Source organism: Panthera uncia, chromosome A2, assembly GCF_023721935.1.
Source record: "Panthera uncia isolate 11264 chromosome A2, Puncia_PCG_1.0, whole genome shotgun sequence".
NCBI lineage: Eukaryota > Metazoa > Chordata > Mammalia > Carnivora > Felidae > Panthera > Panthera uncia.
This window is the reverse complement of record NC_064816.1, coordinates 7,274,237-7,295,343: the sequence shown is the minus strand read 5'-3', so window position 1 is coordinate 7,295,343 and position 21,107 is coordinate 7,274,237. Positions and strand designations below refer to the sequence as shown.

The following is a 21,107-nucleotide window of genomic DNA, read 5'->3' as shown; positions in this document are numbered from 1 at the left end:
CCTGCCCCTGACCTTTCTCCCGCGGGTCAGTTAAACCGGCTTGTCTTTCCCGCCCGCCTGGCGAGTTTGAAAACCGAAAACCCCGCCATTGCCGGCGGTCCACCGGTCGCCGAGGCTCAGCCAATCAGGATAGGCACCGCCCAGGCCGGAGCGTAAATCTCCCCTCGGCGACGCGTTGCCATTGGTTGCCCTGGCCGCATGGGCGGGGCGCTGCCGGGTCGCGCGCCGGGCAACGCGGCTGGGCTACAGTGTAGCGAGTTCGTAAGAAAACAAATCCGCAGCGTTCGGGGCGGGGCCTCAAGCGCGCTATCTCCGCCCCCTGGCGGCCAGCTCAGCGGCGGCAGCGGCGGCGGCTCAGAACAGACCCCGCCCGTCGAGGAGGAGGAGGGAGGGTGAGTTGGGGGGAGACCCGGCCCCCAAGGGGCGGGCGCCGGGCCGGGCCCTGCGAGCCGCGGAGGGTTGGGCCCGGCTCCCAGCCCCCGGCGACCCGCTGGCCGACAGGGGGAGGAGCCCGCCGGCAGGGCGGGGGTCGCGCAGAGGGCCGACTAGTGTGCTGGGCTGGGAGCGTCGCTCAGGCCAGGTGCACCTCGGGGGAGATCTTAGGGCCAGCGCCAGTGGATTTCCCCACACTGACCGCGCCGGCGTGGGGCGGGGGGCTTCGCAGGCTGCCAGCGTCGACATGCTGCTGGAGGAGGTCCGCGCAGGCGACAGGCTAAGCGGGGCCGCGGCCCGAGGCGACGTGCAGGAGGTGCGCCGCCTTCTGCACCGTGAGCTGGTGCACCCCGATGCCCTGAACCGCTTCGGCAAGACGGCGCTCCAGGTGAGGCCGGGCTGGCCGGGCGAGAAGGCCAGCCGAGAACCCCCCACCCCCTCCCTCAAGTCTCCGGGGGGGGGGGGGGGGGGGGGGGGGGGGGGGGGGGGGGCTCGGTCCTTTCCCCCTGGGGCGCTGTTGCTCCTTGATGTCTACTTTCGTGGGTGGGTGGTGGATGGAGTTAAGTGGGGGGAGGGGAGGACTTTCCATCTTCTCTGGAGGATTTCTTGTTTTCTGGGTGCGGAAGATTAATTTTCCCTGGGGAGGTTCTTATTCCGCGATGTGAGAGCAGCTTCTTTGGATCCCGGCTTCATAGGACTGGCTCTTGTTTCTTGGAACTTCTGTGGGGGGATCCAATCACTGGAAGGAGGGATTCATGTTTCCAGGTGTTCCCTATTTTCTGGAGGGTTCTCTGAGATGTATCCAGTTATTTGGGTAACTCTCCATTCCTGTTTTGGGGTGTGTGTGTGTGTGTGTGTGTGTGTGTGTGTTTCCAGATTCCTAGTATATTAAGGGAAGTCCTAAGTGGGACACAGTTACACGTTGCATGGGCATCCTTATTCCCTGGGGGGCATTTTACAGGGAGAGCCCTATTTCTTCAGGGCAAGTACCCTGGGGTTTCAAATTCTCTGGGCATCTCCTTTCCCTTGAGGTTGCTCTCCAAGTTCTTTGGAGCAGTTCTCATTCTATGAGGCCTATTTCTGGGGGTGGGGGAGGGGTCATATTTCCTAGCGATTTCCCATATGGGATGGGGCATATCTCTGCTTCCTTGGGGAGGGTCTTAGGTTTCTTGAACGTTTCCTTGGAGGCTATTCCCTACGTGGTTTTCTTATCCTTAGGGGGGTGACCACTTTCTTCGGGGTCCCTATTCCAAGGAGACGTCTTTCTCTGGGGTATCAAACAACCGCCTGAGAGCTTGTGTTCCCTGGTGTGTCCCCATTCTTTAGAAGAGCTCTAGTGTTCCCTATTCTTGAATGATCCCTCTCTACAGTGACCCCTTTTCCTGGAACCTCTCCCTTGAGGACCCCTCACTCTCTGCCCCCACACAGGTCATGATGTTTGGAAGCTCCACCATTGCGTTGGAACTTCTCAAGCAAGGTGCCAGCCCCAATGTCCAGGACACCTCCGGCACCACTCCAGCCCATGATGCGGCACGCACTGGATTCCTGGACACCCTGAAGGTTTTGGTAGAGCATGGTGCTGATGTCAACGTGCCTGACGGCACCGGGGCACTCCCCATCCATCTGGCGGTGCGAGAGGGCCACACCGCTGTGGTCAGCTTCCTGGCTTCTGAGTCTGATCTCCATCACAGGGACGCCAGGGGGCTCACACCCCTGGAGCTGGCCCAGGGGATAGGGGCCCAGGATCTCATGGACATACTGCAGGGGCACTCGGTGGTACTGCTGTGACCCCGGGGCGCCCACTGCAGCAACCAGACCCAACAGGGTTCTATGTCAAAAGAGGAGGAAAGAAACACTTTCTCCCCTCACTCCTTCTGCCCCCTGTCAAAAGGGGAGGGGCACCAGTTTGTGGCTTGTTGGTGTTGATTTGTGGGGTGTGTGTGTTTGAGGGACATTTCTCATTTGTTTTTCTCACCCCTTTTGATGTGTTGGGCAGAGAAGGGCTCCTGCAGGCAACAGCCGTCTAAACGGTTCAGTTTTCTCTGCGCCTCAGATTGCTGGGGCTGCAGACGCCCAAGGGCAGAGCGTTTAAAGCCCCAGCCTGAGTGAGGTCATCGCTTCCAGGGCTCCTGGAACCTGGCGACCTTGGCTAGCTGTACCCAGAGACAGACCTCAAATGTGCACACTGCTTTCAAGCATGGGGGGAGGGGGGAGTGTTTAAAATCAATAGAAGGGTAGTATGAGTTCATATTTTGTTGGAAACTTGTTTTTCAGTCTCTTGTACAGCGTTAAAAAAAGATTCTATTTATTAAGCTTTATGGAAAAATATTGTTGTGTGATAATTTAATGTTTTTACCCATTAAATTAAGACTTGTGCATGATCACAGAGCTGGTGGCTTCTGATTTTTGAGTCTGCGATGGAGAGTCGCAGGTCCAGTATGTTTGTGGGGGGTGGGCACGGGGGTCGCAAATCGTGGATACTTTGGGGGAGGGGAGAGAGTGGTAATTCCCAGGGTGACAGAGGTGAGTGTGCTGGGTGGGGCAGCGGTTTACGCTGTCGGAACGGAAGGGAGGCAGGAAACCGCGAGTGGAGAAAGGGCCCCCAGATGTCAGCTGGGTGCCGGGAGCCCCGGAGTGGTGGGGGGGGAGGGGGGGCGATGGCTGTAGTCTGACCCACAGAGGCGTGACCCGCGGGCGGGGACTGCGGTCGGGTGGCGTAAGGGATCCCGGAAAGACTGGGGGAGGGATTAGGGGCGGCCTGCGAGGCTCCGCCTCCTTTAAGGCCTGCCGAGGCTGGGGCTGAGGGTAGCCCCACCCCCTTGGGACACTCGCCACACGCGTGCGCAGTGGGTCGCAGAGCCGCCATGCCGGAACCGCGCGGGTCGTCACCCCTTCGGGTAAACGCGGCGTTTGCCGCGCGGTACGGCCGCTACCGGGAGCGCGAGGAGCTGCAGCGGCGTGAGTGCGGGGCGCATGCGCGCGGGGCGGCGGCGCGGACAGGGTCGTCGGGAAGCGGGGGTTGATCTGGTCTTCCAAGCTCATCTGTGAGGGGCTCTCATCTGCCCCGCAGTTAAAGATCGCTACGGGGACCGAGACAGCGGCGGCGACTCCAGCTCTGAGTCCGACTCTGGCGACGAGCGCGTGGTGAGCTTTCTCACTCCGGCCCCGTACTTTCGGGAAGCATCCAAGCTCCCCACCGCACCCCTATCCTGATATGCAGAGGGTGGCTAGTCTCCAGCCCCCTTCCACCCTACGGGAGCGTCCAACCTCCTTTTTCTAATCCCATGGACGACACACAGCGCCCTCCCCATCCCCACGGGGTGGCCCAATGCCCCCCTACTTCCTCTCTCTCGCCACGCACGATCCACCTGCCCATCCTGATGTGAGGAGCAACGGCTGTGTCCATTTCCTCATCCCCAAGAATTTAACCATTTGTCAGTCCCCGAAGTGGGACATCTCTTTGCCACATGGGACGCTCGGCCTCTCACATCAGCCCTGATCTTCGGGGCCTCGCTGTGCAACCGAGCCCCTGCTTGCTGTCCCACACATGCTCCCTGTCTGCTCACCTGCCCCGCTGTCAATCCTTTGTCCTCAGGAAGTATCCTCCCCTTGCCCACCCCCTTCCCCTGTTTCAGATCCTGTACCTGTGTGGCCTGCCCCTCCCCACCCCCAAAAGGCGCCCTCTTCCTCCTCCACCTCTTTGCTGTCTTCGGACCTCCCCTCATACCACCCTGGAGCCCCCTACCTGCCTCTGTCCAGCTGGATCCCTTCTCCAGCCTCCTAATATATACCCCTCCCTCCACCCTAATTTCCACAGGCTCACAGCCCACCTGCCCCTCTTACTTAGTGTCCCCTAGCCTCCACCAAGGCTCTCCCCATCTCCTTTCTGAAGTCTGTTCCTGATCCTTTTCATGCCTTAGGAATTTGATCCCCAGCAAGAACGTGACTTTTACAGGACTCTCTCCCTGTTGAAGAAGAAGGACCCCCGCATTTACCAGAAAGATGCCACCTTCTATCAGAGAACAGGTCTGGGGCTGCTCATCCCTATGGCCCAGGCTCCCCACTGCCTTACTGGCTTTTGTGACTACTTAATGAACCCTTGCTTATATGTTATATGTTCTAGGTTTACAGTGCGTAGCAGTGTTTTAGGTTATCACTTGCTGTTAATAACAACTGTGTGCTTAGCACTGTTCAGAGCATGAATTACTCGCTGAATGAGCGTAGCCAGCTACTACTGAAGTAGTATAAGTGTGATACCTGTCTCACAGCTGGGAACTGGTGGCTCGGGGATTTGAAACCTTGGGGGTGTCCTGGCCCAAGCCCTGTGGGATTCTCTGCCTGGGAAAGGAAGGGGGCTGTGAGTGATGGCAGGTGTCTCTGGCAACCCGATAGTATCCTCCTCGGAGAGTGAGGAAGTGCCAGCAGCCAAGGAGAAGCAAAAGAAGATGCGGCCCATGTACCTGAAGGACTACGAAAGGAAGGTTATCTTGGAGAAAGAAGGGTGAGGAGAGACCTTGACTCCCCACCGTCCCCCCACAGTCTTCCCAGGGCAGGCAGACAGGCACATGGGAGTCTTAGAAGCAAGGGTGGAAAGAAGCTGGTGGAGACTCGCCAGAATTGAGGGAACCCCAGAGAACAGCATCGTCAGTGACTCACCTGTACCGCACTGCCCCCCAACTGCTGCTCTAACAGCTGCCCGCCCCATCGGGACAGACGAGCCATGGGGAGTCTGTTCTGAGAGCCCCATTCTTCCTTGCGCAGCAAATATATCGATGAGGAAAATTCAGATGAGGAGACCTCCAATCAGAGATTCCAGGTAGGTGGGGTGGAGGCCTGGTCGGGGGCTGAGGGGCTTGGGGCTGGGCCTGAGGCCTGTGTCACTCTCTCTGCAGCAGATCTCGTCAAAAAGTTACGTAGAAGAGCAGAAACAGCTCAAGGAAAGGTGAGCCTGGGCGGATTGAATGGCCAAATGGATAGGACTGAGGCCACAGGATCGGACAGGCCTGGGTTCAAATCCAGCTGTGGTACTTCATGGCTGTGTGCCCTTGGGCACGTCACTTAGTCTTTCCGTGCCTCAGTTTCTCCATCTGTTAAATGGGGTTGACGATGCTCTCTGGGTCACAGTACTGCTCTGAGCTTGTTGTGGAGGGCTCAGGACTCCGTAAATGGGGTTAATGCTGGGACTGTGGGCAGAGACCAGCCTGCATATCCTGAGGCTTATTCTCTCACGTGGGCAGCTTCCGGGCTTTTGTGGAAGACAGCGAGAGCGAGGACAGTGCCGGGGAGGGCGGCTCCGGGTTGCTGCAGAAACGCGCTAAAACCAGGGAGGAGAAGGTAAGTGCTGGGGCCTGGATGGACCGAGGTGGGGGGGTGCTGCTGACAGGAAGGGGTCCCCAGACCCTCAGTGCTGGCCTACCCTCAGGCCCAGGAGGATGCGGACTACGTGGAATGGCTGAAGGGGCAGGAGGAGATTCGCAACACTGATACCCTGCAAGAACTGGTGAGTTCTCGTGTCTATACCGTTTCCAGCCTTTTTCTGGAAACGAATCCTTGAGGGAGTAGTCAAGAGCACCTAGTCTGAAGGTGGGGCGTGCCCCTCTCTGGGCGCCAGTTTCTATTTCTATAAAATGGGGGTTATCCCCTCTAGTTTATAGGCTGGCCGTGAAGTGTCAGTTACTTAAATCTACATGGTGTCTGTGCCTACCTCCTTCCCGGCCCACAAGTCCCTGACCTGTGTCCTGTCTGCCCCCCCCCCCCCCGCCCCCCCAGACCCACCTCAAAGAATATTGGAACGACCCAGAGCTAGATGAAGGCGAGCGGTTCCTGCGAGATTATATCCTTAACAAACACTATGAGGAGGAGGAGGAGGGCGAGGAGGAAGGAGAGGAGGAGGAGGAAGCGTGAGTAACCATGTCCCCCAGGGGCCTGGAGCCAAGCCAGCCAGACAGCCAAGGGCACCGGCTGTTTACTTTTTTGCACAGATGGTAGCAGAGGTCTTGTTCTGTGAGGAAGAGCGGTGGGGCGAGGGGCATGGGGTCTGGAGCTAGGTGGCCTTGTCGTTAGACATTGTCCCCGGGTTCCCCATCTGTCAAATGGGGGTGCCTCGGAAGTAGGGATCTTTTTTTAAGTTGGTTTATTTATTTTGAGAGAGGAGAGGGAGAGGGAGAGGGAGAGAGTGTGCACACAGGCAGCAGAGGGGCAGACAGAGGGATTGAGAGAGGTGCCTAAGCCGGTTCTGAGCTGTCAGCACAGAGCCCGATGTGGGGCTCGAACTCACGAACCGTAAGATCATGACCTGAGCCGAAATCAAGAGTCGGACGCTTAACCAACCAAACCCCCCTGGTGCCCCAAAAGTAGGATTCTTAGGAGGCAATGAGTTCACACAGCTGGTACACAGGAGTGCAGGGGCTCGGCTGACCCCCAGCCCTGCCCCGTCTCGTCCCTCAGGGGCCCCAGCCTCCCCGTCCAGCTGGCCGTGGATGATTCCTCGGATGAGGGGGAGCTGTTTCTGAAGAAGCAGGAGGACTTTGAGCACAAGTACAACTTCCGCTTCGAGGAGCCGGACTCGGCCTTGGTGCGTGGCCAGGGCGGGCGCCGAGCAGGACCCGGACTTTGGGGCCCAGGCCGGGAGAGCCCAGAATCATCTCTGTGGCCCTTTCTGGGCTCCCTTGCTGCCCACAGGTCAAGACCTACCCTCGAAGCATCGCGTCCTCTGTGCGCCGCAAGGACGAGCGCAGGAAGGAGCGGAGAGAGGAGACGAGGGAGCGAAAGAAGAGGGTGAGTGTGGGGGTGTCAGGCCGGGGAGGGCTGTCAGCCCTGTGGGGAGAGCCCACGTCCTCCCTCTCTCCCTGGCCTGTCACCTGCAGGAGAAAGCGAAGAAGCAGGAAGAGCTCAAGCAGCTGAAGAACCTGAAAAGGAAGGAGATCCTGGCCAAGCTGGAGAGGCTGCGGCAGGTCACAGGCAATGAGACACTGGGCTTCGAGGAGAAGGACCTGGAGGACGACTTTGATCCTACCCAGCATGACCAGCTCATGCAGGTGCGGCCCCTGCACCCCACCCCCGCCACGCAGTGCTTGGGACAGGGGTCTGGAATCAGTGGTGGTTTCCCGGCTGTGTGACCTCTGAGAAGTGACTCGATCTGAGCATGTGTCCCTGTCTGCAAAGTGAGCTCAGCCATACTGTCTACCTCAGGGCTGTTGTAAGGACGGCCTAAGAGGAGTACGTGTAAACATTGGTAATGCTCAAGGAACGGGGTAGCTGTGTTTCCTTTCGTCTTGTTGCTGTTGATGTTTATTGTTGGGTTAGAGGGGACATAGTGTCAGGCCATGGAAACAGGCGATAGGGCCTTATGAGGAAAGTAGCGGGGACCCCGGGAGCCCCAAAGAGGCCCCCGACCAAGCCTCGGAGGCCAGGGAAGGAGACTGAGGACGCGTAGGCTTCAGTTTCCTCAGTAGAACGGAGGTAGTTTCTGTCCCTTGGGGTGTTTGTGAGAACGCAGCAAGATGCAGCCCAGCATTGGGCATACAGTAGGGGCTTAATAAGTGACACCGTGAGCAATATCTGCCTTTGCCAGGTGCCCACTGGGTGCCGGGGTTCCAGCAAGGGCCCAACGGCCTTGGAGCTCATGTAACGGCGAGAGCCAGTCTGGTGGTCACTGAGCATCAGGCGACATAGTGGTCGCTGCTCTCCCAGAGCTTCCAGTCTGATGGCAGGCACTTAACTGTACAGTGAGTGCCCCCAGGGATCAGAGTGGTGATGGGCGGTGTGCAGGGGGAGGTGGGGTATTCAGGGAGTCCCTGATCGGCTTTGGCAGGTGTGGTGGTGAGCGGGTTGAGGGCAGGCAGCGGAGACCGGAGGCCTGAGCCGCAGTTAGGCAGCCAGGGAGGGGGTACTGCAGGCGCAAAGGCCTGTGGGAGGGAAAGAACCGCGGCTCGTTGGAACAGAATCAGGGGGATTGGGGCCTGGAGGGGCCTGGGCACACAGGCAGCAGCTAGGCCTTGAGGGTGCTGGGAGCCATGTAAGGTGCAGGAATGAAACTGTCTGGGGGGAGAGGCCTTGCTGATCCCTCCTGGCTCTGACCCCATAGAGATGTTTTGGGGACGAGTACTATGGCACCACGGAGGAGGAGAAGCCGCAATTTGAGGAAGAGGAAGGGCTTGAAGGTGAGGTCACGGCGGGGCGGGGCAGGGGGGGGGGGCGGGCACCAGCTGGGGGAGTGGCTGGGTCTCAAGTCCAAAGTCCCACCCTGACCCCCTACCCTGTCTCCTTTGGAAGCAGATGACTGGAACTGGGACACATGGGCTGGGCCCGAGCAGGATGGAGCTTGGAGCCGGCAGGAACCGCACTGCGAGGACCCCGACTTCAATGTAGGTGCCCAGGGTGGAGGGGGACCTGGGGGTGTGTGGGGTCCCCCCGGGGGCTGGCCTGACTTTTGCATCTTGGCAGATGGATGCTGACTACGACCCCAGCCAGCCGCGGAAAAAGCGGCGCGAGGCCCCCTTGACAGGCAAGAAGAAGCGCAAGTCGCCCTTCGCCACAGCGGTGGGACAGGAAAAGCCCGTGTTCAACCCTGGTGAGGCCCGGGCTGCTGGCGGGGGGCGGGCAGAGGCTCCGCGGGGCCCGGCACACCCTGGCAGCCTGGCTCCCTCCCCTTACAGGAGACAAGACGTTCGAGGAGTACCTGGATGAGTATTACCGGCTGGACTACGAGGACATCATTGACGATCTGCCCTGTCGCTTTAAGTACCGCACTGTGGTTCCCTGCGACTTCGGGCTGAGCACCGAGGAGGTGAGGCCCCAGAGGGGTGCCCAGCACAGGGGCAGGGGGTGCCCCGGGGGCAAGAGGGAGTGTGGACCCCGCAGGGGTTGCAACACCCCTGCTCCCTCACCTTGAAAACAAGAGGAGTGTTAGCGCTAACAACACGAGTAATGTCACCTGCCTCCAGCGGCTGTGCCCACAGACACCCCTGTAAATAGTACTTTCCATTCTGTCACCGTACGTCTGCGGTTGGGTGGCCCTGGAAACAGATGGCCTGGATTCAAATCTTGCTTTGGTCACTCACCAGCTGCGTGACCTAGAACGCCGTGCCTGTTTCCCCACTTAAAACGGGCCTAATAACAGCCCCCCCTTGTGGCTACGGAGGTGCAATGAACGTGTATGGCTCTCGGAATGGCATTTGTCCCTCAGCCATGTGGCTGTGGGTGCTTGACTGTGCATGGCCCGCAAAGCCAACGTTTATGGAGCTCATATCATCTGCATTTACTCAATCTGAATAGTTTCTAAGGGGCTTGCCCACCTTATAGATGAGGAAACCGAGGCCTGGAGCTGGGAGGCTGGGCCTCATCTGTAATTTGCACACCCAGTCATTAGCAGAGACCCTTGCCCTGTTCTGAGGCTGCTGGGACCCCTGGACCCCCAAACTGGGATCTTAAATCAGCCACTCCGTGGCCGTGTGACTACGGCAAGGATCTCCTTGATGGGCCTCAGTTTCCCCATCTGATGTCCCCTGCCAAAGACCTCTAGTGGCCTCCGCAGAAATCAGTCCTCTCCCGCTATGGTGACATCCTGCTGAACTTGGGAGGAGCGTTACCCTGCTTTGAACAGTGAGGTGGCTAAGGCTCCGAGAGAGCAAGGCCGCCTACACCCCCCGACCCAGGGCTCAAACAAGCAGGATCCCACCCTCCCTCCCTGTGTAGATCCTCGCTGCTGATGACAAAGAGCTGAACCGGTGGTGCTCCCTGAAGAAGACCTGCATGTACAGGTGACAGGTTGGGACTGGGCCGGGTGTCCGGCGGGGGGGGCGGGGGGCGGGCACGGGGGGGTGGGGGGCGGAGGCGGCGGGCAGGCAGGTGAGCAGGCACGGGTCCCTCCCAGAGCGTCGGGCAATAGGCCTGTCTGCTGGGCATCTGCAGGTCAGAGCAAGAGGAGTTGCAGGACAAGAGGGCATACAGCCAGAAGGCCCAGAACTCCTGGAAGAAGAGGCAGATCTTCAAGTCACTTTGCCCAGAGGGGTGCGTGTCACTGGCTGGAGGAGGGCGGGCTTGGGAGCCAGCTGGGCCTGGGTTCGAGTCTTGCTCGGTCAGCCATTTTGCTGCATGGCCCTGGGAATGGGGCTTCCTTTCTCTGATACCTGGGTTCAAATTCTGACTGGGCCACAGCTGTGTGACCTTGGGCAAGGCACTTGCCTTTTCTGGGCCTGTTTCCTCATTTTTAAAATGGGGGTAAAGATGGCTCATTTCTTATTGGGTTTTTGAGGATTAAGTGAATTCATTCATTTGAAGCGTTTAAAACAGAGGAAATGCTATGTAGGTAGTAATAGTATTAAGACCGTTATTTCCTGATCTATAAAGCATGGGTGATAGAAGCTCACAGAGTTGATTTAAAGCTGAAATAAGCCCAGGTACCAGAATTATCAGCAATACAGTCCAGCCTCCGACTTCAGCAGAAAAGCCCCAGTTTTGGTGTCAGACTTGGGTTTGAATCTGAGGCAGGCCTCTGATCTTCTGCCTTGCTTCTCTGAACCTCTCCTTTCCTCATCTGTAAAATGGGAGATGTGTGCTCAGGAATAGGCCTGCCAGGCTTGGGCTGAGCCCCTGCTTTTCTCCTCAGGACGGAGACGCTCACGGAAGCCACAGGGAAGCCACAGAGAGACAAAGCCGACCCTCCGGGGCAGCTGCTGGCGCCTGATGGGGCCTGTGGGCAGCGGCCCCAGCCTGGGAGCCCCCCGGCACAGGAAGAGGCGGGTCCTGTGTCTCCCACCCAGAAGCCAGTCCCCCACAGGCGGAGGAGGGGCAAGAAGGCGCGTCTCCTGGGCCCCACCGTGACCCTGGGTGGCCGTGAGTTTAGCCGCCAGAGACTGCAGGCCTTTGGCCTCAACCCCAAACGGCTGCACTTCCGGCAGCTGGGCCGGCAGCGGAGGAAGCAACAGGGTCCCAAGAGCGGCCCCTGAGCTCCGGGGAGCAGGCAGGGGCCCTGGGGCTCCTCCCCTCCAATCGAGCTTGGGGACTGTGTAGACCCTGGTGTCTGCCTGTGGCCGAAGAAGTTGTGGAAGTGAGGCCTACCTAACACGCTTCCCCCAGCATCTCACCTTGAGACACGCCTTGGACCCCTTGGACCCCATCCCTTAAATGCTCGGCCCAGCCATAGCCACAGTCAAATTAAACGGCTTTATTAGCCCCCAGTGGCCACAGTTCCCCCCCCTCCCCCCCCCGTACCCCCCGTCCTTAGCAGGGTAGGGGCTTTGGGACCAGTGAGGGGCATGGGTGGTCCAGTGCAAACTACAGTACTTGAGTCAGGCCCTGAGTGGGTGTCCGGAAGCTCTCCCTCCCTGCCCTGTGAGGAGGGCCCAGCTGGCGGGAGGCCCATTGTCCGAATGGCCCCAGTTCAGAGCTTTCCTGGACTGGTCTCAGCTGCGCTTGTCAAGGGAGTGAGAAGGGGAAGACCCATCACCTCCCGATGTCAAGCTCCCACACCCAGCATGACATAAATAAAAAAATAAATAGTGCGCATCTTCTCCCCCAACGCCACCCGTCATAAAAACACAAAGTCGTCAGAACTTGGGCGTTTGGCTTTGAGGAGCCGCCCCGGGCGAGGGAGCCGCAGCGTCGGCTGGGAGAGCTGGGAGCAGAGGGCATCCAGGCTGTGGTCCTGAGCATGGCCCTCAGCCAGGGTGAACATGGGGTACCGCTCTGTGGCTGAGGAGCAGCTGAGGACCTGGAGGGAAGAGAGAGAGAGAGAGTGGCTTAGCTCCAAACCATGTTAATTATCCTATAATTATCCCAATTGGTATCCCAATAGGTATATCCCAATAGGTATTACCCAATAGGTAAATATCCCAATAGGTATATTTATCAGGTGCTTCCTGAGCTCAGCTCCCATCCCTCTGGGTGATGACCCAGGCCAGCCAGTCAGCACCGTCCATTCCCTGGCCCGAGTGATTGGCCCAGTGATGGACATATGGCCCAGTGTAACCAATGAACAGCAACCCTGTGGTTTTTGCTGCATCTGCTGGGAAAGTGAGGCTTCCTTTCCACTGAACTGGGAGGTGGGTGCCCAGGAAGGCTGGTGGCTACCTTTTGACACTATTATAAGGGTAAGGCCCTGATGGGGCTGTAGAGCCAGGGGATGGGGAGAGGCCCCACCACTTGAGCTCATGGGGGCAGCTCAAGCAACAATGCTCCTCACTTCTCCTTTTATGCCCTTCTTTTGTCTAATTGGTCATAGCTGGGCGTTAGTAGCTTGGGGACAGGATAACAATCTTGACAACACAGCCTGCAAGTAGCACCCCCCTGCCCCGCCCGTGTCTGCTAGACTCAAGATCTCTGTTCCTCTTCCACTCCCTCCTTGCCCCTTGCCCTCCACCCTCCACCCCTCCTTGCTCACCCTGGTCAGCTCTGAGCAGAGCGTCTCAAACTCCTTCCGGTCTCCAGCATAGAACCCCACCGTACAGCTTGGGTCCATCTTGGCAAAGGCCATCTTTCGGGGTGAGGTGCAGTGGAAGGACTGGGGCATAAGACGTGGGAAGCTTAGGGCCCCGGCTCCCTCCACGTTCCCCAGCCCCACCCCAGGGATCCCAGCCAGCTCACCTCCAGGGGGAAGTCAGCCTGACTGACATCCACAGTGGGCTGGCAGTAGTGGGGGTCCAGGTAGAGCAGGAAGTCATCTGCAAGGGTGGAGGCATGAGAGGGGCTGGGGAGGGGTAAGGTGGGGCAGGATGGAGTGGGAAGGGGTGGGCCTACCCTGGTAGCCGATGAAGTACAGTGAATGCCGTGGCTTGCCCCCCATGATGCCCAGGCACAGCTCTGAACGCAGGAGCTCCTGCAGGGAGGAAAGGGGGTGAAGGAGTGTGCTTTGGGCAGGTGCTGTCAGAGACAGTCCCTTGAGAAACACTTAGCAAAAGCCCCAGCCTGTTCTCATGGAGCAGACATTCTACCGTAGGAGACGAACAAGGAACAAGATGAGTAAGTTCTGTCGCATCAGCGGGCAGTAACACTGGGAGAATAAAGGATGAAAGAGGGCTTTGCAATTTGAAATAAGGGGAATCAGAACGGCCTCACTAAAAGGTGCCACTTCAGCAAAGACCTGAATGAAGTAAGAGAGGGAGTTAGGAGTGTATCTCTGCACAAAGAGCACTCCAAGCAGATGGAAGTGAGTGCAAAGGCCCTGGGGCAGGTGTGTTCTGAGAACAGTGGGGAGACCTGTGTGGTTGGGGCAGAGTGAACTGAGAAAGGAGAGTGGGGGCAGATGAGGTCAAGGAACAGGGACACAGTGCAAAGCCTTGCAGGCTGTAGGGACAATTCTGGCCTTCATTCTGAGTAAAAACACCAGGGTTTTTCCAGCCTTGCCATTCCTTTTGCCTAGAGCACGCTTCTGCCTCCTCTCCTGCCCTGCTGGAGAGGGGCTTTCCTAGGCTGCAGCCACCCCCATCTGCCCTTCAGTGTTAGTTTTAGTCCCTCTAGAATCTACGGCGTAATGCCACAGCTGTCAGTGTGGTTTCAGATCCACTGTCTGACCTTCCCCACTCCCAGAGGGCACGAACGTTTGCCTGTTGGCCTCCAAGCCCCCAGCAGCTGGGACGGTACTCGGCACATAATAGGTGCTCGGAACCACTGAAGCAACAGATAGAGACGGGGGAAGCAGAAACACCCAAGCCGAGCTAACGAAGCCGGGGCAGTTCCCAGGGGAGGCTCGGCGGAACCTACCTTCACGCAGGGCACATACACAGGGTTGAGCGTCTCGCCACCCAGCCGCACCGGCACCAAGATGACCACAGACTTCCACTCAGCTGTGGGGTCCGGCCTGGCCACCAGGCGTGCCACATCTGCCTTGTACACTGGAAGGACAGCGCGGCAAGTCACGTTCTCGCCCACCCTTCAAGCCTCAGAGCGCGGCCCTCCCGAAGCCTATGCAGCCTCTCAGGGTCCTACTCCTGTCACCGGCGGAAAAGGATGTCTTTCTGGCGCCCCACCCGCCCCAAATTCCCCCAGACAATTCCAGGGCCTCCAGGTAGGTGTCAACATCCCCATTTTACAGACAGGGCAATTGAGGCCCCGAGGTTTCGATGAAGAACAGAAAACCAGGAGGAGGCAGAGCACCTCCCCAGTTCCAGGCCTGGTTAGTCTTTACTTACTCAGAGCATGGGTTTGCCCATATAGAAATGGCAACACCAAGCAGACTGCCCCTCAGCTGAATGTCCCTGTGTGTCCCTCCTCCTCGAGTCCAAAACGCTGGTCTCCATTCTCCCACCTCCTGCCTTACTGCTAAGTAAGCCCCTGCCTGGCTCCCAGAAAAGTGGATTCGACCCTTCTGGAAACGCAGCTGCTATGGTCTGAATGCTTGTGTCTCCCCCCTCCAAAATTCAGATGTTGAAATTCTAATCCCCAGAGCGCCTGGGTGGCTCAGTCGGTTGAGCGTCCAGCTCTTGATTTCAGCTCAGGTCATGATCTTGCAGTCATGGGATAGAGTCATGCATCAGGTTCCGTGCTGACACGGTGAGCCTGCTTGGGATTCTCTCTCTAGTCTCTCTGCCCCTCCCCCACTCGCACACACACATGCATTCTCTGTCAAAAATAAACATTAAAAAAAGTTGGGGGGGGGGGTGCCTGGGTGGCTCAGGGGGTTAAGCGTCTGACTTCAACCCGGGTCATGATCTTATGGCTCCTGGGTTTGAGCCCCGCGTCGGGCTTTGTGCTGTCAGCTCAGAGCCTGAGGCGGGGCTCGAACTCGCGGGGCTCGAACTCACGGACCGTGAGATCGTGACCTGGCTGAAGTCGGACGCTTAACCGACTGCGCCACCCAGGCGCCCCCGGAGAAGAAATTCTAATCCCTAAGGCGATGGTATTAAGAGGTGGGGCCTTTGGGAGGCGACTAGGTCATGAAGGTGGAATCCTCATGAATGGGATTAGTGCCTTTATAAAAAAGACCTGAGAGAGCCCCTTCCACCATGTGGACACAGAAAAATAAACCAGGAAGTGGGTGCCCACCAGACACTGAATCTGCTGATGTCCTGATCTTGGACTTCCCAGCCCCCAGAACTACGAAAATAAATTCCCGTTATTTAGAAGCCTCTATAGTCTGTGGTACTTCTGTTATAACAGCCCAAACAGAGTAAGATCGGGTTGTCCGTGAAAATCAAACGTTGCCCAAATCTCTACAATTCTGCATAAAAACGTATAGGTTTTGTAGATTCCCTGATACCAATCCACCGAGGCTCCTATTAATAAAAACCCTATCTAGACTGATTTGGAGGAGGGCGCCTGGGTGGCTCAGTCAATTAAGTGGCTAACTTCGGCTCAGGTCAGGTTGGTGAGTTAGAGCCCCACGTCAGGCTGTGTGCTGACAGCTCAGAGCCTGGAGTCTGCTCAGATTCTGTGTCTGCCTCTCTCTCTGCCCCTCTCCCGTTTGCACTCTGTCTCTCAAAAATAAATAAACATTAAAAAATTAATTAAAAAAAAAGAATTCTTTAAGAATTATTTACAGAGTAGGAGTAAATTGGACCTGATGGAGGGAAGTCCTTATGTCCTTTATTCTATCACTTGTAGAGAAGCCCCTAAAGTTTCCTCTCCTGGTTCCAGAGGGAGTGGAGGGATCCTGAGGACTTTCCACTGTGTGGGCCTTGAATCCTTTCCAAGGGTCCCTCTGCCCCAGAACTGGTTTCAGCCTCTGAGGCAGGTTAAGTCCTAGCGACTGGCTCAGGGTGAGAACTCTGTGACTGTGGTTTCCGGTCTCTTACCTGTGCAGTCCTGAGAAACATACACCACCAGGCGGGTGACCTCTGAGCAGCTCTCCACAGCTTTCCTGGGGGTGAGAGGGAAGGCCTGAGTTCCTGGGGGAAACCCAGTGGTTCCCGTGTCCCCTGCAGCGGCCCTCACCTGAGTATGTGTGCCACCAGAGATGGCCCATACCAGTCACCCGCCTTCTTGCCTGAGCTCTGCCCAAGCTCCACCAGCCGGTGTAGACCAAAGGGGGCCTGGGGGTGGTCGGCGAACCAGGACACTATCTGCCGGTGCCGACGTTCCTGCTCCAGCTCGGGGGTGCCCTGGGCCCAGCGGGGGGGCATCCAGCGTGCAGGCCCGCGGTAACGGTTGGGAGAGGCCAACCCTGATGGCTCAGAGGGGCCCAGGCCTGAGGCCTCGGACCACGTCCAGTCTGGTGGGGATGGAGTACACAGTCAGACGGTGCCAGTGGGGGCCGGAGGGGGGCACGCTTCCCATCAGCTCATGCTTTACGTACAATTCTAAGGCTCCCAAGACGCCACGTTTCCCAACAATTTTCCCATTCCTGCAACTTATTTGATAAACTCTCACGCCCCCCTCAAAACTTACTTGGCACACAATCTAACTTAACTGTAAACTTAGTTTACAAACAAGCCCAACACCGCTGCCCTGTGCTGCCCTGTGCCCTTGGCGCTGCACTCTGAGGGGGCCCTTCCCTTCCCCCACTCACCTCTGGGCAGGAAGTGCAGCAGCAGGCCCTGTGCCAGCATCATCTGCCCGCTGCGAAGCATGCATCCCCAGCCACAGTCCGAGGTCAGGCAGCCTCCAGCGAGGGGCGGGAAGTCCCGGCGGTAGGTGAGCCACAGCCGGGAGACGAAATCCCGCTGGAAACGCTGGATGTCACCTGCGAGACCAGGCTTGTCAGCTGCCGTCAGGAACAGCCTTGGGGGCCTCCCTCAACCGCGGACCGGGGCCACCAGCTCACCCTCGCTCTCGAAGCGGTAGCGGCGGCCACAGAGGTGGACGCTGGAGATCTTGCTAAAGCTGGTCCGGCTTTTGACTGCCCAGCCTGGGGGGAGACGTGGGTGGGGCAGCACCCAGCGACTTGAAGCACCTGCTTCACAGCAACAGCGCTTCTACTCCCCGGTCTGTGAAACGGAGACCATCCTAGGTCCTATCTCAGGGCTGGCACGGGGAAATCCATGCCACAGTCCTCTCGGAGGGAGGCAGGGACCGTAGTAACGGCCACGTGAGTGTTTGCCATTAATTCGGGACGAATAAAGCAGTTCTGATTATTGTATCCGTTTTACAGAGGGGAAAAATGAAGGCACAGCAGAGCAAAGAAACCTTGCCCAAGGTCACACGGGAATGGAGACTTGAAAACACATTCCTTTTGGACCTGCTGCAGGTCCGCCCGGGGCAGGGCAGGACAGGACAGGGCGGGGGACCCACAGGTGACTCACAAGAGGCGAGCAAAGGGTGGAACACTCGGAGGGCCAGCGTCTGGTTCTCCTGGACTCCCACCGACCTCGAGCACCCCCCCTCCCCCGCCAAGCCCACCCCCCCGCTGGCTCCTATCTCAGAACACAACCCCCGGGCCCGCCCCCTCCTCACCGTACTTGACGTTGTTCCAGGCCGTCAGGAACTTCGCCTTAAACTTGTCCACCTCGTCCGGCTCCCCAGGGGCGGTCCCGGGCGAGCCAAGAGCCGGGCCGCTGGCTCCAGAGGGCCCCAGGCCGTTGGGGTCCGGGACTCGGGGGCCCCGCGGCCTGCGGCCCTCGGGGCGGCGCGCGTCCTCCGGGCTCCCGCTCCGGTATTGCGCGGCGGCCGGCGACACGGAGTTCATGGGCGCGCCGGGAGGGCGGACGGAGGGCCCAGGTGGGGGCCGCGCGCGAGCGCCCGGGGTGGGGGCCGGGCCGCGGCGCCCAGGAAGGCGCTAGTCGGCCCCCGACGCGGCGGCCAGGACCCCGGGCCCGGCGCGGGACGCTGTCACCTCCGCCGCCGCCGCCGCCATTTTAGCGGCCCTGGCCCCGGGAGCCGGGCGGGCGCGACACGGCCGGACGCCCCGCCCCGCCCGGCCCCGGTTCCGGGTGGCCGCACCGGGACCTCGGGCCGCGGCGCCTCCCCGCGGCGCCCCACGAGCACGCCCCGCCACCCTATCGCAGCGCCCAGGCGCGTCCGAGCCCCCCGCAGGCCCTTATCGGAGGCTCCAGAGTCGGGAAGCCCCGCCCCGGGCCCGCCCCGGCCCCGCCCCCGACGGCGCGCAGGCAAAGGCGGTCCAGGCGCGGCCGCCGCGCGCGTGTGTGCACCTGCCCGCGTCCCACCCGCCAGAGCGCCCCTCCGCGGCCTGCGCATCCGAGACCCGCCTTGCTATGGGGCCAAACCCGTGTGACGCCCCCTCCTCACTCCCCCAAACTACACCTCTGTGTGCTCAGTTTCCTTAGGAGCCAAAAAGGGCCTCAAATACACACAACAACATTGGGGAATCTTCGTGATAATCCTGCGGAGGGAAAGAAGCCAGATAAAAAAAGAAGAGTATATACTCTCTGGTCCCATGTATATAAAACTCCAGAAAATGCAACTTCGTCTCTAGTAACCGAAAGCAGATCGGTTTCCGGGTGTCTGGGGGTGGGGTGGGGTGGCGAGAGGCTAGAGGGAGGGACGGAAAAAGGGCTAGAATATACTTCTTGAGGTGGTGGATGTGTTTAGTATCTTGATCCCGGTGCTGGTTTTCGGGATGTGAAACTCATCGGATTGAACACTTGAAAGGTGTGTGGTATGATGTATGTCAGTTATACCTCAATAAAGTTGTAAAAAAAATTTCAATGCGTCTGACTCAGGAGTGTTAGGAGGATCAGCTGAGTTCATCCGTGTAAAGCACTTTAGCATGACATTTGAGGCACAGTCAGGGCTCAGGGAAAACCCGATCGCGACCTCAAAGGCAGATGACAGCGGAGTGACCCTGTGAACCGCAGGGAGGGTGGCCTCTAGTGGCCAGTCCAAGGGCCCTGTCCCCAGCAGGCTGAAGGAAGTACGATGAAGATTTGGCCGAGGGCGTGGGTCATAAACAGCACGAAAAAAGACAGTCCCCTCCCTGACTTTCCCTCCCCTCTTCCGTAACTACACCTGCCTTCAGTCACACCTGCCTCCTTTCTCATCAAACATGTGCAATCCCACCCCAGGACCTTTGCTCTTGCCATTCCCCCTGCCCACCTAGTTCTCTCATCCTGGGTATCTGCATGGCTCCTCCTGGACCTCTTTCAGGAATTTATTCAGATGTCATCCCAGCAGGCTGACTGTGCTCAAAATCTACCCCACGCCCACCTTTAGGCTCTTTTCCCATTCTCCATTCTATTTTTTTCCAGAGCAGCTACCACAACCTGACTGAGTCAGCTCAGGCTGCTGTAAAAAATACTGCAGACTGGGTGGCTTAAACAATAAACATTCCTTTCTCACGATTCTGGAGGATGGAAATGTGAGATCATGGTGCTGTGCAGAGAGACAGAGAGAGAGAGAGAGAGAGAGATCTTGTCTCTTCTACGTTTTTATAAGAGTATTAATCCCATCATGGAGTCTCCACCCTCAAGACCTCATCTAACCCCTGATCACCTCCCAAAGGCCCCACCTCCTAATGCCATCCCACTGGGGGTTAGAGTTTCAATCTATGCATTGGGTGGAGGGGCACAAACATTCAGCCCATAGCACTGATCATAGATATAGATATAGATAGATATAGATATAGATATAGATATAGATATAGATATAGATATAGATATAGTATATTTATGACCTCCGTCCCCACCGTGCCACAAGGCCATGGGTCTCTGTCCATCTTGTTCACTGTTCGCCCCTCAACACTCAGCATGTGGCCTGGTACACAACAGGGGGGGCAGCTGGGCTGTGGGGCTACAGGTGACCCCCTTCCGTTTGATCTGGTGCCTGACCACCCCCAAGCCGGTTCCTTGGAGGAGGGGGGTGTTTTATGGTGTGGCCCTCGATTCCTTGCCCTTCATCCCCCTTCCCAATGAGTACCACCACATCATCTCCCTGCCTGGGTCTCTGTCCCCATCCTGGGGGCCAGCCTCCACATCTGTGCCCCTTGGAATGTCTCTCAGGCTCCCCAGGTTCTGTGTGTCCCTAATTGACCCTGCATTTCGCTCGCACTGGCTTTTCCTCCCATACCCTTGCCCCACCCCCACCCGCAGCCTCCATCACCTCCCTTACCAGGATCCGTCAGTCCACCTCATAATCTGTCTTCAGTTGTCTTCATACTCCCAAAGCAGCACAATAGTCATGGCCACCTAGGCAGATGCTGCAGTGTGACCTCGCCTCTCAACACCTCAGTTTCCTCATCTGCCAAATGGGCTAGTAATAGTCCCTAATTCCTAGGGTATTGGAGAAGGATGAAATGAATATGCAGAATGCTAGGAACTGGCTCACAGCAGGAGCACCTGGGTGGCTCACTTAACTTAAGCATCTGAGTTCAGCCCAGGTCATGAAACCCCCCCTTGTGTGTTCAAGCCCCGCGTCTGGCTCTGTGCTGACAGCTCGGAGCCTGGAGCCTGCTTCCAATTCTCTCTCTCCCTCTGCCCCTCCCCTGCTTGCACTCTGTCTCTCTGTCTCCCCCAAATAAATATTAAAAAAGAAAAGAAAAGAAAAGAAAAGAACTGGCTCACAGCAGCCACCACTTCAGTGTGAACTGTTGCTATTGTCCTTTTTTTTTTTTTTTTTTTTTTTTTTTTTAGCAGGGAAAGGGCAGGGGAAAAAGAGGAAATCTCAAGCAGGTTCCACACTCAGCGCACTCAGGGCTGGGTCACGCGGCCCTGGGATCATGACCAGAGCTGAAATCAAGAGTCAGACACTCAACCAACCGAGCCACCCAGGGGCCTCCGCTATTGTCATTCTTATTCATCACTGCCCTCCCACGTCTGGCCCCCATCACCAAGTGTCCACAGGCCAAT

The 21,107-nt window shown here is 58.0% G+C and overlaps 3 protein-coding genes across 5 annotated transcripts; 2 read left to right on the top strand and 1 right to left on the bottom strand.

Annotated features, from left to right (window-relative positions):
* Positions 1–287: 287 nt before the first annotated feature.
* Positions 288–2,820, top strand: CDKN2D (cyclin dependent kinase inhibitor 2D). The gene is made up of 3 exons (XM_049642480.1): positions 288–392; positions 665–820; positions 1,861–2,820. Exons 2-3 carry the CDS (start codon positions 680–682, stop codon positions 2,218–2,220), a joined length of 501 nt encoding a protein of 166 aa, XP_049498437.1. The 5' UTR covers positions 288–392; positions 665–679; the 3' UTR covers positions 2,221–2,820.
* A 120-nt stretch (positions 2,821–2,940) lies between these two features.
* KRI1 (KRI1 homolog) lies at positions 2,941–11,936 on the top strand. Of its 3 annotated transcripts, none has more exons than XM_049642405.1 (19): positions 2,941–3,390; positions 3,503–3,576; positions 4,353–4,458; positions 4,825–4,933; positions 5,194–5,248; positions 5,328–5,374; positions 5,670–5,766; positions 5,855–5,932; positions 6,202–6,332; positions 6,880–7,006; positions 7,114–7,209; positions 7,299–7,469; positions 8,519–8,594; positions 8,707–8,798; positions 8,878–9,004; positions 9,090–9,220; positions 10,129–10,193; positions 10,345–10,443; positions 11,042–11,936. In XM_049642405.1, exons 1-19 carry the CDS (start codon positions 3,297–3,299, stop codon positions 11,379–11,381), a joined length of 2,115 nt encoding a protein of 704 aa, XP_049498362.1. In that variant the 5' UTR covers positions 2,941–3,296; the 3' UTR covers positions 11,382–11,936. The 3 variants fall into 3 exon arrangements, with proteins under 3 accessions (XP_049498362.1, XP_049498360.1, XP_049498361.1); XM_049642403.1 differs by having other exon boundaries at positions 2,942–3,390; positions 5,325–5,374; XM_049642404.1 differs by having other exon boundaries at positions 2,943–3,390; positions 5,325–5,374; positions 8,710–8,798.
* ATG4D (autophagy related 4D cysteine peptidase) lies at positions 11,631–18,329 on the bottom strand. The gene is made up of 10 exons (XM_049642428.1): positions 17,761–18,329; positions 17,132–17,215; positions 16,877–17,050; positions 16,303–16,579; positions 16,164–16,228; positions 14,134–14,264; positions 13,171–13,249; positions 13,018–13,094; positions 12,815–12,934; positions 11,631–12,145 (listed from the first exon to the last, which is right to left on the bottom strand). Exons 1-10 carry the CDS (start codon positions 17,990–17,992, stop codon positions 11,963–11,965), a joined length of 1,422 nt encoding a protein of 473 aa, XP_049498385.1. The 5' UTR covers positions 17,993–18,329; the 3' UTR covers positions 11,631–11,962.
* Positions 18,330–21,107: the final 2,778 nt, after the last annotated feature.

Bases quoted from the DNA above. Each gene is read 5' to 3' on its own strand.
- CDKN2D (XM_049642480.1), top strand. From the start codon at position 680: ATGCTGCTGGAGGAGGTCCGCGCAGGCGACAGGCTAAGCGGGGCCGCG. The intron at 821-1,860 runs GTGAGGCCGGGC...GCCCCCACACAG, and splicing joins TCGGCAAGACGGCGCTCCAG to GTCATGATGTTTGGAAGCTC.
- KRI1 (XM_049642403.1), top strand. From the start codon at position 3,297: ATGCCGGAACCGCGCGGGTCGTCACCCCTTCGGGTAAACGCGGCGTTT. The intron at 5,933-6,201 runs GTGAGTTCTCGT...CCGCCCCCCCAG, and splicing joins CTGATACCCTGCAAGAACTG to ACCCACCTCAAAGAATATTG. The intron at 8,799-8,877 runs GTAGGTGCCCAG...GCATCTTGGCAG, and splicing joins GCGAGGACCCCGACTTCAAT to ATGGATGCTGACTACGACCC.
- ATG4D (XM_049642428.1), bottom strand. From the start codon at position 17,992: ATGAACTCCGTGTCGCCGGCCGCCGCGCAATACCGGAGCGGGAGCCCG. The intron at 13,250-14,133 runs GTAGGTTCCGCC...TCCTCCCTGCAG, and splicing joins TGTATGTGCCCTGCGTGAAG to GAGCTCCTGCGTTCAGAGCT. The intron at 12,146-12,814 runs GTGAGCAAGGAG...TCTTCCCTCCAG, and splicing joins TCTGCTCAGAGCTGACCAGG to GTCCTCAGCTGCTCCTCAGC.